The sequence below is a fragment of the Nansenia antarctica genome (assembly GCF_963989245.1).
Source record: "Nansenia antarctica genome assembly, chromosome: 8".
Classification (NCBI taxonomy): Eukaryota; Metazoa; Chordata; class Actinopteri; order Argentiniformes; family Microstomatidae; genus Nansenia; species Nansenia antarctica.
Window position 1 is genome coordinate 82,501 of NC_137678.1, and position 13,982 is coordinate 96,482.

General features: G+C 50.9%; 1 protein-coding gene across 1 annotated transcript in view; it reads right to left on the reverse strand.

Moving 5' to 3' along the window:
* The window catches only part of LOC308163542 (caspase recruitment domain-containing protein 9-like), a gene marked incomplete at both ends in the record, with an annotated part of 23,171 nt that extends 9,923 nt beyond the window's left edge, over positions 1-13,248 (reverse strand). Inside the window, 3 exons of the mRNA XM_080537717.1 lie at positions 332-627; positions 11,821-11,958; positions 13,005-13,248. Coding sequence (XP_080393843.1) covers positions 332-627; positions 11,821-11,958; positions 13,005-13,248 — 678 coding nt within the window. The remainder of the gene's footprint in view (positions 1-331; positions 628-11,820; positions 11,959-13,004) is intronic.
* Between the last annotated feature and the right edge of the window lie 734 nt (positions 13,249-13,982).

The following is a 13,982-nucleotide window of genomic DNA, read 5'->3' on the forward strand; positions in this document are numbered from 1 at the left end:
GTTAGGTCAGGGTCAGGGTTAGGTCAGGGTTAGGTCAGGGTTAGGTCAGGGTCAGGGTTAGGTCAGGGTTAGGTCAGGGTTAGGTCAGGGTTAGGGTCAGTGTTAGGTCAGGGTTAGGTTAGGTCAGGGTTAGGTCAGGGTTAGGGTCAGGTCAGGGTTAGGTCAGTGTTAGGGTCAGTGTTAGGGTTAGGTCAGGTATATAGAGGTCACCTCTATCTGGAGGTCGCGGGTGGTCATCAGGGTTAGGTCTGGGTCAGGTCAGGGTTAGGGCTAGGTCAGGGTCAGGTCAGGGTTAGGGCTAGGTCAGGGTCAGGTCAGGGTCAGAGGTCACCTCTATCTGGAGGTCGCGGGAGGTCATCAGGGCGTTGTTTTTCTCCTGACTCAGCTTGGCCACGTCGTGCATCAGCCCGTAGTTATCCTCCCTCAGCTGCCCAAGCTCCTCCCACAGCCGCTCACGCTTCACCCTGATTCGCTGGACGCGCGCCTGCTGTTGACCCCTGACCTCCTCCTGCCCCCTCCTCCTCTCCTCCTCCTCCTGTCTCCTCCTCCTCTCCTCCTTCAGGGCGTTTTGCAGCCGCGACACCTCCGACATCAGGAACTGAGTCAGCCCTGACTCCCCCACCGTGTCTGAGAGGACGGGAGGGAGGGAGGGAGGGAGGGAGGGGAGGGAAGAGGAGGGAGAGGAGGGGGGAGGAGATGAGGGGAGGGAAGAGGAGGGAGAGGAGGGGGGAGAGGGTGGAGAGGATGGAGAGGAGGGGGGAGGAGATGAGGGGAGGGAAGAGGAGGGAGAGGAGGGGGGAGAGGGGGGAGAGGATGGAGAGGAGGGTGGAGAGGTGGGAGAGGATGGAGAGGAGGGGGGAGAGGATGGAGAGGAGGGGGGAGAGGATGGAGAGGATGGAGAGGAGGGTGGAGAGGATGGAGAGGAGGATAAAAGCCCAGAAATGTTTATGGTGTCAGGAGATCACAACGATCCTGCTGACCAGGCATGGCTCCTCCCCCTAACCCAGGCCTGGCTCCTCCCTCTAACCCAGGCATGGCTCCTAACCCAGGCATGGCTCCTCCCTCTAACCCAGGCATGGCTCCTCCCCCTAACCCAGGCATGGCTCCTCCCCCTAACCCAGGCATGGCTCCTCCCTCTAACCCAGGCATGGCTCCTCCCCCTAACCCAGGCATGGCTCCTCCCTCTAACCCAGGTCCTCCCCCTAACCCAGGCATGGCTCCTCCCCCTAACCCAGGCATGGCTCCTCCCCCTAACCCAGGCATGGCTCCTCCCCCTAACCCAGGCATGGCTCCTCCCTCTAACCCAGGCATGGCTCCTCCCCCTAACCCAGGCATGGCTCCTCCCTCTAACCCAGGTCCTCCCTCTAACCCAGGCATGGCTCCTCCCTCTAACCCAGGCATGGCTCCTCCCCCTAACCCAGGCATGGCTCCTCCCTCTAACCCAGGCATGGCTCCTAACCCAGGCATGGCTCCTAACCCAGGCATGGCTCCTCCCCCTAACCCAGGCATGGCTCCTCCCCCTAACCCAGGCATGGCTCCTAACCCAGGCATGGCTCCTAACCCAGGCATGGCTCCTCCCTCTAACCCAGGCATGGCTCCTCCCCCTAACCCAGGCATGGCTCCTAACCCAGGCATGGCTCCTAACCCAGGCATGGCTCCTCCCTCTAACCCAGGCATGGCTCCTCCCCCTAACCCAGGCATGGCTCCTAACCCAGGCATGGCTCCTAACCCAGGCATGGCTCCTCCCTCTAACCCAGGCATGGCTCCTCCCCCTAACCCAGGCATGGCTCCTCCCTCTAACCCAGGCATGGCTCCTCCCCCTAACCCAGGCATGGCTCCTCCCTCTAACCCAGGCATGGCTCCTCCCCCTAACCCAGGCATGGCTCCTCCCCCTAACCCAGGCATGGCCCCTAACCCAGGCATGGGCAAATTACGGCCCGCGGGCCATATGCGGTCTGTTGGGCTTTTTAATCCGGCTCGTCGAATATTGGTACAAAATTGTCCAAATGACAGTAAAGACCCTGGCGTCTCAGCTGATCCCACTAGATGGCGCACTCCAGACACAACTGACCTGTACTGAGTCTGGTCTGTCCTCTCTAACTCACCTGTACTGAGTCTGGTCTGTCCTCTCTAACTCACCTGTACTGAGTCTGGTCTGTCCTCTCTAACTCACCTGTACTGAGTCTGGTCTGTCCTCTCTAACTCACCTGTACTGAGTCTGGTCTGTCCTCTCTAACTCACCTGTACTGAGTCTGGTCTATCCTCTCTGACTCACCTGTACTGAGTCTGGTCTATCCTCTCTAACTCACCTGTACTGAGTCTGGTCTGTCCTCTCTGACTCACCTGTACTGAGTCTGGTCTGTCCTCTCTGACTCACCTGTACTGAGTCTGGTCTGTCCTCTCTAACTCACCTGTACTGAGTCTGGTCTGTCCTCTCTAACTCACCTGTACTGAGTCTGGTCTGTCCTCTCTAACTCACCTGTACTGAGTCTGGTCTGTCCTCTCTGACTCACCTGTACTGAGTCTGGTCTGTCCTCTCTGACTCACCTGTACTGAGTCTGGTCTGTCCTCTCTGACTCACCTGTACTGAGTCTGGTCTGTCCTCTCTGACTCACCTGTACTGAGTCTGGTCTATCCTCTCTAACTCACCTGTACTGAGTCTGGTCTATCCTCTCTAACTCACCTGTACTGAGTCTGTCCTCTCTGACTCACCTGTACTGAGTCTGGTCTCTCCTCTCTGACTCACCTGTACTGAGTCTATCCTCTCTGACTCACCTGTACTGAGTCTGGTCTGTCCTCTCTGACTCACCTGTACTGAGTCTGGTCTATCCTCTCTAACTCACCTGTACTGAGTCTGGTCTGTCCTCTCTGACTCACCTAGTCTGGTCTGTCCTCTCTAACTCACCTGTACTGAGTCTGGTCTGTCCTCTCTAACTCACCTGTACTGAGTCTGGTCTGTCCTCTCTAACTCACCTGTACTGAGTCTGGTCTATCCTCTCTGACTCACCTGTACTGAGTCTGTCCTCTCTGACTCACCTGTACTGAGTCTGGTCTGTCCTCTCTAACTCACCTGTACTGAGTCTGGTCTATCCTCTCTGACTCACCTGTACTGAGTCTGTCCTCTCTGACTCACCTGTACTGAGTCTGGTCTGTCCTCTCTGACTCACCTGTACTGAGTCTGGTCTATCCTCTCTGACTCACCTGTACTGAGTCTGGTCTGTCCTCTCTGACTCACCTGTACTGAGTCTGGTCTGTCCTCTCTGACTCACCTGTACTGAGTCTGGTCTGTCCTCTCTGACTCACCTGTACTGAGTCTGGTCTGTCCTCTCTGACTCACCTGTACTGAGTCTGGTCTGTCCTCTCTAACTCACCTGTACTGAGTCTGGTCTGTCCTCTCTGACTCACCTGTACTGAGTCTGGTCTGTCCTCTCTAACTCACCTGTACTGAGTCTGGTCTGTCCTCTCTAACTCACCTGTACTGAGTCTGGTCTGTCCTCTCTAACTCACCTGTACTGAGTCTGGTCTGTCCTCTCTAACTCACCTGTACTGAGTCTGGTCTGTCCTCTCTAACTCACCTGTACTGAGTCTGGTCTGTCCTCTCTAACTCACCTGTACTGAGTCTGGTCTGTCCTCTCTGACTCACCTAGTCTGGTCTGTCCTCTCTAACTCACCTGTACTGAGTCTGGTCTGTCCTCTCTGACTCACCTGTACTGAGTCTGGTCTGTCCTCTCTGACTCACCTGTACTGAGTCTGGTCTGTCCTCTCTGACTCACCTGTACTGAGTCTGGTCTGTCCTCTCTGACTCACCTGTACTGAGTCTGGTCTGTCCTCTCTGACTCACCTGTACTGAGTCTGGTCTGTCCTCTCTAACTCACCTGTACTGAGTCTGGTCTGTCCTCTCTGACTCACCTGTACTGAGTCTGGTCTGTCCTCTCTGACTCACCTGTACTGAGTCTGGTCTGTCCTCTCTGACTCACCTGTACTGAGTCTGGTCTGTCCTCTCTAACTCACCTTTACTGAGTCTGGTCTGTCCTCTCTGACTCACCTGTACTGAGTCTGGTCTGTCCTCTCTGACTCACCTGTACTGAGTCTGGTCTGTCCTCTCTGACTCACCTAGTCTGGTCTGTCCTCTCTAACTCACCTGTACTGAGTCTGGTCTGTCCTCTCTAACTCACCTGTACTGAGTCTGGTCTGTCCTCTCTAACTCACCTGTACTGAGTCTGGTCTATCCTCTCTGACTCACCTGTACTGAGTCTGTCCTCTCTGACTCACCTGTACTGAGTCTGGTCTGTCCTCTCTAACTCACCTGTACTGAGTCTGGTCTGTCCTCTCTGACTCACCTGTACTGAGTCTGGTCTGTCCTCTCTAACTCACCTGTACTGAGTCTGGTCTGTCCTCTCTAACTCACCTGTACTGAGTCTGGTCTGTCCTCTCTAACTCACCTGTACTGAGTCTGGTCTGTCCTCTCTGACTCACCTGTACTGAGTCTGTCCTCTCTGACTCACCTTTACTGAGTCTGGTCTGTCCTCTCTGACTCACCTGTACTGAGTCTGGTCTGTCCTCTCTGACTCACCTGTACTGAGTCTGGTCTGTCCTCTCTGACTCACCTGTACTGAGTCTGGTCTGTCCTCTCTGACTCACCTGTACTGAGTCTGGTCTGTCCTCTCTGACTCACCTGTACTGAGTCTGGTCTGTCCTCTCTAACTCACCTGTACTGAGTCTGGTCTGTCCTCTCTGACTCACCTGTACTGAGTCTGGTCTGTCCTCTCTGACTCACCTTTACTGAGTCTGGTCTATCCTCTCTGACTCACCTGTACTGAGTCTGGTCTGTCCTCTCTAACTCACCTGTACTGAGTCTGGTCTGTCCTCTCTGACTCACCTGTACTGAGTCTGGTCTGTCCTCTCTAACTCACCTGTACTGAGTCTGGTCTGTCCTCTCTAACTCACCTGTACTGAGTCTGGTCTGTCCTCTCTAACTCACCTGTACTGAGTCTGGTCTGTCCTCTCTGACTCACCTGTACTGAGTCTGGTCTGTCCTCTCTGACTCACCTGTACTGAGTCTGGTCTGTCCTCTCTGACTCACCTGTACTGAGTCTGGTCTGTCCTCTCTGACTCACCTGTACTGAGTCTGGTCTATCCTCTCTAACTCACCTGTACTGAGTCTGGTCTATCCTCTCTAACTCACCTGTACTGAGTCTGTCCTCTCTGACTCACCTGTACTGAGTCTGGTCTCTCCTCTCTGACTCACCTGTACTGAGTCTATCCTCTCTGACTCACCTGTACTGAGTCTGGTCTGTCCTCTCTGACTCACCTGTACTGAGTCTGGTCTATCCTCTCTAACTCACCTGTACTGAGTCTGGTCTGTCCTCTCTGACTCACCTAGTCTGGTCTGTCCTCTCTAACTCACCTGTACTGAGTCTGGTCTGTCCTCTCTAACTCACCTGTACTGAGTCTGGTCTGTCCTCTCTAACTCACCTGTACTGAGTCTGGTCTATCCTCTCTGACTCACCTGTACTGAGTCTGTCCTCTCTGACTCACCTGTACTGAGTCTGGTCTGTCCTCTCTAACTCACCTGTACTGAGTCTGGTCTATCCTCTCTGACTCACCTGTACTGAGTCTGTCCTCTCTGACTCACCTGTACTGAGTCTGGTCTGTCCTCTCTGACTCACCTGTACTGAGTCTGGTCTATCCTCTCTGACTCACCTGTACTGAGTCTGGTCTGTCCTCTCTGACTCACCTGTACTGAGTCTGGTCTGTCCTCTCTGACTCACCTGTACTGAGTCTGGTCTGTCCTCTCTGACTCACCTGTACTGAGTCTGGTCTGTCCTCTCTGACTCACCTGTACTGAGTCTGGTCTGTCCTCTCTAACTCACCTGTACTGAGTCTGGTCTGTCCTCTCTGACTCACCTGTACTGAGTCTGGTCTGTCCTCTCTAACTCACCTGTACTGAGTCTGGTCTGTCCTCTCTAACTCACCTGTACTGAGTCTGGTCTGTCCTCTCTAACTCACCTGTACTGAGTCTGGTCTGTCCTCTCTAACTCACCTGTACTGAGTCTGGTCTGTCCTCTCTAACTCACCTGTACTGAGTCTGGTCTGTCCTCTCTAACTCACCTGTACTGAGTCTGGTCTGTCCTCTCTGACTCACCTAGTCTGGTCTGTCCTCTCTAACTCACCTGTACTGAGTCTGGTCTGTCCTCTCTGACTCACCTGTACTGAGTCTGGTCTGTCCTCTCTGACTCACCTGTACTGAGTCTGGTCTGTCCTCTCTGACTCACCTGTACTGAGTCTGGTCTGTCCTCTCTGACTCACCTGTACTGAGTCTGGTCTGTCCTCTCTGACTCACCTGTACTGAGTCTGGTCTGTCCTCTCTAACTCACCTGTACTGAGTCTGGTCTGTCCTCTCTGACTCACCTGTACTGAGTCTGGTCTGTCCTCTCTGACTCACCTGTACTGAGTCTGGTCTGTCCTCTCTGACTCACCTGTACTGAGTCTGGTCTGTCCTCTCTAACTCACCTTTACTGAGTCTGGTCTGTCCTCTCTGACTCACCTGTACTGAGTCTGGTCTGTCCTCTCTGACTCACCTGTACTGAGTCTGGTCTGTCCTCTCTGACTCACCTAGTCTGGTCTGTCCTCTCTAACTCACCTGTACTGAGTCTGGTCTGTCCTCTCTAACTCACCTGTACTGAGTCTGGTCTGTCCTCTCTAACTCACCTGTACTGAGTCTGGTCTATCCTCTCTGACTCACCTGTACTGAGTCTGTCCTCTCTGACTCACCTGTACTGAGTCTGGTCTGTCCTCTCTAACTCACCTGTACTGAGTCTGGTCTGTCCTCTCTGACTCACCTGTACTGAGTCTGGTCTGTCCTCTCTAACTCACCTGTACTGAGTCTGGTCTGTCCTCTCTAACTCACCTGTACTGAGTCTGGTCTGTCCTCTCTAACTCACCTGTACTGAGTCTGGTCTGTCCTCTCTGACTCACCTGTACTGAGTCTGTCCTCTCTGACTCACCTTTACTGAGTCTGGTCTGTCCTCTCTGACTCACCTGTACTGAGTCTGGTCTGTCCTCTCTGACTCACCTGTACTGAGTCTGGTCTGTCCTCTCTGACTCACCTGTACTGAGTCTGGTCTGTCCTCTCTGACTCACCTGTACTGAGTCTGGTCTGTCCTCTCTGACTCACCTGTACTGAGTCTGGTCTGTCCTCTCTAACTCACCTGTACTGAGTCTGGTCTGTCCTCTCTGACTCACCTGTACTGAGTCTGGTCTGTCCTCTCTGACTCACCTTTACTGAGTCTGGTCTATCCTCTCTGACTCACCTGTACTGAGTCTGGTCTGTCCTCTCTAACTCACCTGTACTGAGTCTGGTCTGTCCTCTCTGACTCACCTGTACTGAGTCTGGTCTGTCCTCTCTAACTCACCTGTACTGAGTCTGGTCTGTCCTCTCTAACTCACCTGTACTGAGTCTGGTCTGTCCTCTCTAACTCACCTGTACTGAGTCTGGTCTGTCCTCTCTAACTCACCTGTACTGAGTCTGGTCTGTCCTCTCTGACTCACCTGTACTGAGTCTGGTCTGTCCTCTCTGACTCACCTAGTCTGGTCTGTCCTCTCTAACTCACCTGTACTGAGTCTGGTCTGTCCTCTCTGACTCACCTGTACTGAGTCTGGTCTGTCCTCTCTGACTCACCTGTACTGAGTCTGGTCTGTCCTCTCTGACTCACCTGTACTGAGTCTGGTCTGTCCTCTCTAACTCACCTGTACTGAGTCTGGTCTGTCCTCTCTGACTCACCTGTACTGAGTCTGGTCTGTCCTCTCTGACTCACCTGTACTGAGTCTGGTCTGTCCTCTCTGACTCACCTGTACTGAGTCTGGTCTGTCCTCTCTGACTCACCTGTACTGAGTCTGGTCTGTCCTCTCTAACTCACCTTTACTGAGTCTGGTCTGTCCTCTCTGACTCACCTGTACTGAGTCTGGTCTGTCCTCTCTGACTCACCTGTACTGAGTCTGGTCTGTCCTCTCTGACTCACCTAGTCTGGTCTGTCCTCTCTAACTCACCTGTACTGAGTCTGGTCTGTCCTCTCTAACTCACCTGTACTGAGTCTGGTCTGTCCTCTCTAACTCACCTGTACTGAGTCTGGTCTATCCTCTCTGACTCACCTGTACTGAGTCTGTCCTCTCTGACTCACCTGTACTGAGTCTGGTCTGTCCTCTCTAACTCACCTGTACTGAGTCTGGTCTGTCCTCTCTGACTCACCTGTACTGAGTCTGGTCTGTCCTCTCTAACTCACCTGTACTGAGTCTGGTCTGTCCTCTCTAACTCACCTGTACTGAGTCTGGTCTGTCCTCTCTAACTCACCTGTACTGAGTCTGGTCTGTCCTCTCTGACTCACCTGTACTGAGTCTGTCCTCTCTGACTCACCTTTACTGAGTCTGGTCTGTCCTCTCTGACTCACCTGTACTGAGTCTGGTCTGTCCTCTCTGACTCACCTGTACTGAGTCTGGTCTGTCCTCTCTGACTCACCTGTACTGAGTCTGGTCTGTCCTCTCTGACTCACCTGTACTGAGTCTGGTCTGTCCTCTCTGACTCACCTGTACTGAGTCTGGTCTGTCCTCTCTAACTCACCTGTACTGAGTCTGGTCTGTCCTCTCTGACTCACCTGTACTGAGTCTGGTCTGTCCTCTCTGACTCACCTTTACTGAGTCTGGTCTATCCTCTCTGACTCACCTGTACTGAGTCTGGTCTGTCCTCTCTAACTCACCTGTACTGAGTCTGGTCTGTCCTCTCTGACTCACCTGTACTGAGTCTGGTCTGTCCTCTCTAACTCACCTGTACTGAGTCTGGTCTGTCCTCTCTAACTCACCTGTACTGAGTCTGGTCTGTCCTCTCTAACTCACCTGTACTGAGTCTGGTCTGTCCTCTCTAACTCACCTGTACTGAGTCTGGTCTGTCCTCTCTGACTCACCTGTACTGAGTCTGGTCTGTCCTCTCTGACTCACCTAGTCTGGTCTGTCCTCTCTAACTCACCTGTACTGAGTCTGGTCTGTCCTCTCTGACTCACCTGTACTGAGTCTGGTCTGTCCTCTCTGACTCACCTGTACTGAGTCTGGTCTGTCCTCTCTGACTCACCTGTACTGAGTCTGGTCTGTCCTCTCTAACTCACCTGTACTGAGTCTGGTCTGTCCTCTCTGACTCACCTGTACTGAGTCTGGTCTGTCCTCTCTGACTCACCTGTACTGAGTCTGGTCTGTCCTCTCTGACTCACCTGTACTGAGTCTGGTCTGTCCTCTCTAACTCACCTTTACTGAGTCTGGTCTGTCCTCTCTGACTCACCTGTACTGAGTCTGGTCTGTCCTCTCTAACTCACCTTTGCTATTGTTTGCTGCATTGAGCCCTTCTGTAACAATGAGTGGACCAAAGAAAAGAAAAGTTGACAGTGAGTGCCAAGTGTTTATGAGGAGTGGACAGCTAAATATTTTTTCACCGAAGTCCGATCAAAGGCTGTGTGTCGTATTTGCCAAGAAACTGTTTTCCACCAAGTATGCTAACTACGCTAGCAAACAGTCAACACAAGAACGGGCGGCTACTGCTCAGAGGTTGGCAGCCCATAGGTATCCAGCAAGCCTTTCTCCGAAGGGGAGTTTTTGAAAGAATGCATGGTAGAGACAGCAGGTCTCTTGTGTCCAGAGAGCAAAAACAAATTAGAAAAAATGTGTTTATCACGTAGAAAGTTATATTCGTTAGCACTGGACGAAAGTAACGACGTAAAAGACACTGCTCAGCAGGGATCAGAGGGATTAATGACAATTTTGAGATAACAGGAATGTTTGACCATGGAATCTCTAAAGGGGACAATACGAGGAGAGGACTTGTATGACAGAGAGACTGAAGCTGCCGTGGTGTAAACTTGCCAATGTCACCACAGACGGAGCGCCAAACTTAACAGGAAAAAAAGTTGGGATGCTGAAAAGAATCCAGGATAAGGTGAAAGAGGAAAACCCTGAGCTGGATGTAATTTTCCTACACTGCATAATCCATCAGGAAGCCCTGTGTAAGTCTGTATTGCAGCTTGATCATGTAGTGAAGACAGTCGTAAAAGTTGTTAACTTTATACGAGCGAGGGGTCTTCAGCATCGTCAATTTATTAAGTTGAACTGATGCTGATCATCAGACTTGCTTTACCACTCTCATGTCCGCTGGTTACGTTTGGGGAAAGTATGTCAACGAGTGTGGGAGCTCAAAGGGGAGATTAGCTCATTTCTTTAGTTAATCAGCAAAGCCGACGACTTTCCTGAGCTGAGCGACGCAGATTGGCTTTGTGATTTTGCTTTGCTGTGGATTAGCTCATTTCCCCACACTAGCGACGCTGAAAGAGGCCCCTCGACATGTGAAGAAATACAGCAAATCACTGGACGACCTGCACAGAGAATTCTGCTGTCGGTTCTCTGATTTAGAAAAAATGTACAAGTTACTTCAGCTGTTGTCATGTCCCCTGTCACAAGACTATGAAACAGCACCGCATTGATCTTCAATGTGACTCTGTCTTAAAGGAGAAGTTCAACTCCCTTAAACTGAATGAATTTTATGCTTCACTAAGCGAAGCCAAGTTTCCAAACATTAGGGAGATGGCACAGAGAATGCTGGTGTTGTTTGGCTCTACCTACGTGTGTGAGCAGACATTCAGCGTGATGAACATCAACAAATCACGCCACAGATCCCAGTTAACAGATGAACACCTCAGATCTGTCCTGAGAATTGCCACAACCAAACTGACACCAAACTTTGATGCACTGACAAAAAAGGGTGACCAACTGTTCCCACTGAAATTGAAGGTACGTTTTCTTTACTTACATCTTATATTAGTTCACACAAACACTCCAAACCATCCATCTGCTACTGGCCCGGCCCTTCTGTTAATGTTAAAACTCATTGTGGCCCCTGAACCAAAAGGTTTGCCCACCCCTGCCCTAACCCTAACCCTAACCCTAACCCTAACCCTAACCCTAACCCTCCTAACCCTAACCCTAACCCTAACCCTAACCCTAACCCTAAATTACATAAACCCGTAACTTGTAAAGCTGTTTTTAGTTACAATTAATGATTGTTACATTTACACTCCAAAAACTTTATTAGCAACACTATACTGAGACTGGCCTCCCTTTGCTCTCAAAACAGCCTCAAGTCTTAGTTTATATTTACATTTTTGGCATTTAGCAGACACCTTTATCCAAAGCGACTTACGGTACAAGAAATACATTTGTTTAAGTAAGGGAATCATCTATCCACCCGTCATCATAAGAAACAGTCATCTATGCTAGGACCATGGTCACGCACCCTGGTCTGTACACAACACTACATACAGTACCAGTCACAGGTTTGGACACGCTTCCCCATTCAGATCTGAATCTGAATGAAGAATGACTCTTTTATTATTCTGATGTATTTATTTATAGTAGAGAAAGTGTACCAGGGGGAAGTGGAGTCAGACTGCTTCACTAGTCTTGTCCTGCTCCCTGAAACACATGACAGAAACTTCCAGTAGAAAGGTAGAAAGGTAGGCTCCACCCCCCTCTCCCTCCCCCCTCTCTTTCTGTCTCCCTCCCCCTTCTCTATCTCGCTCCCTCTTAAAACCCATGAGTCATCAGATTTATAATATAGAAGTAGATTATGGCAAAAAGAAAATCTCCAAACAATGTGACATGACTTGGTTGATTCCACATGTTAGGGTTAGGGTTCAGGTTCAGGTTAGGGTTAGGGTTGGGGTCCAGGTTAGGGTTAGGGGTTCTGTTCTGGTCCAGGTCAGGGTTAGGGTTCTGGGTTCTACTCACCCACCAGGATGGAGAAGACCCGGGCGGGCTCCTTGCCGGTGATCTTGCGGTACAGCTGAGGGTAGTCCAGCTCCAGGCTCTCCAGGAACGCCACGTAGCCCTTCACCCCCGTCCTCTGGAGCGTGTCCAGCAGGGCGCCTGGCAGGGTCAGGGTCAGGGGTCAGGGGTTAGACTCTGGAGAGTGTCCAGCAGTGTGTGTAGTTTAGTAGTGTGTGTCTGGTTTAGTAGTAGTAGTAGTGTGTGTGTGTGTGTGGTTGAGTAGTTATGTGTGTGTGTGTGTGTGTGTGTGTGGTTTAGTAGTGTGTGTGTGTGTGTGTCTGTGTGTGTGGTTTAGCAGTGTGTGTGTGTGTGTGTGTGTCTGTGTGTGTGGTTTAGTAGTGTGTGTGTGTGTGTGTGTCTGTGTGTGTGGTTTAGTAGTGTGTGTGTGTGGTTTAGTAGTGTGTGTGTGTGTGTGTGTGTGTGTGTGTGTGGTTCAGTAGTGTGTGTGTGTGTGTGGTTTAGTAGTAGTGTGTGTGTGTGTGTGTGGTTTAGTAGTGTGTGTGTGTGTGTGGTTTAGTAGTGTGTGTGTGTGTGTGGTTTAGTAGTGTGTGTGTGTGTGTGTGTGTGTGTGTGTGGTTTAGTAGTGTGTGTGTGTGTGTGTGTGTGTGTGTGTGTGGTTTAGTAGTGTGTGTGTGTGTGTGTGTGTGTGTGGTTTAGTAGTGTGTGTGTGTGTGTGTGTGTGGTTTAGTAGTGTGTGTGTGTGTGTGTGTGGTTTAGTAGTGTGTGTGTGTGTGTGTGTGTGTGGTTTAGTAGTGTGTGTGTGTGTGTGGTTTAGTAGTGTGTGTGTGTGTGTGTGGTTTAGTAGTGTGTGTGTGTGTGTGTGTGTGTGGTTTAGTAGTGTGTGTGTGTGTGTGTGTGGTTTAGTAGTGTGTGTGTGTGTGGTTTAGTAGTGTGTGTGTGTGTGTGGTTTAGTAGTGTGTGTGTGTGTGTGTGTGTGTGTGTGGTTTAGTAGTGTGTGTGTGTGTGTGTGTGTGTGTGTGTGTGGTTTAGTAGTGTGTGTGTGTGTGTGTGTGTGTGGTTTAGTAGTGTGTGTGTGTGTGGTTTAGTAGTGTGTGTGTGTGTGTGGTTTAGTAGTGTGTGTGTGTGTGTGTGTGTGTGTGTGTGGTTTAGTAGTGTGTGTAGTTGGGGTCTGTGGGGTTTCTTACCGACTTTGCGTCTGCGAGTGACCAGATTGGGGTCGTTGAGGATCTGCTCCTCGTCCTCGCTGCTCAGCACGCGGCACTGCCTCAGGTACGGGCTGATCTGCCCTGGCTGGATGGCCTTGATCAGAAGCAGGCGGTACTCCTCTAGCTGCAGCCAGCACTCCTCATCCCCCAGCTCCCCCTGGGCCCCCTGGTCACCCAGCTCCCCCTGGGCCCCCTGGTCACCCACGCACTGGCTGGACGTCATCACGGGACACCTCCCCTACCTAGCCTCCTAGCCTCCTACCTAGCCTCCTAGCCTCTTACCTAGCCTCCTAGCTGGCCTCTTACCTAGCCTCTTACCTAGCCTCCTAGCCGTATGCTAGCTGCTCTCTGAGGACACAGACACACAATGATCAGATGAATGTGGAACTGCTGTCTAATAACGCAACCGTCAACTTCCTGTCTGAAGAATCATTTCACTTTTTCGTTTCCTCCATTTCACCTCTGAGAGGAACTCCTCAAAAACATCATCTGCATCTGTGGAACTCTACTCCCCTAACCCTAACCTAGGGTCTCTTATTAGACTTGTATTAGTTACAAATGGCTGCAACCATGTGATGTTCCAAGACTGTAGTAATAATAATAATAATAATAATAATAACTTTATTTGTATAGCGCTTTTCCTGCAGCTCAAAGTGCTTTAATCATTATATAATCATAATTTGATTATTTTGTAATTTAAAGGCAATATTAAAAAGATGGGTTTTTAGTCTTGACTTGAACATTATGTGCTGAGGTTGCATCCCTAATGTAAACTGGCAGTGCATTCCACAATTTGGGTGCTTAAAATGAGAACGCAGCCTCACCAAACCTCTTCTTTTATACATGTGGTACAGGTACACAGAGAAAACCAGCGTCAGAAGACCTGAGAGCTCTATTGGGCTGATATGCTAGCAAAATGTCTGAACATATCAGTCAGAGCTTTATAAACAAGCAGAA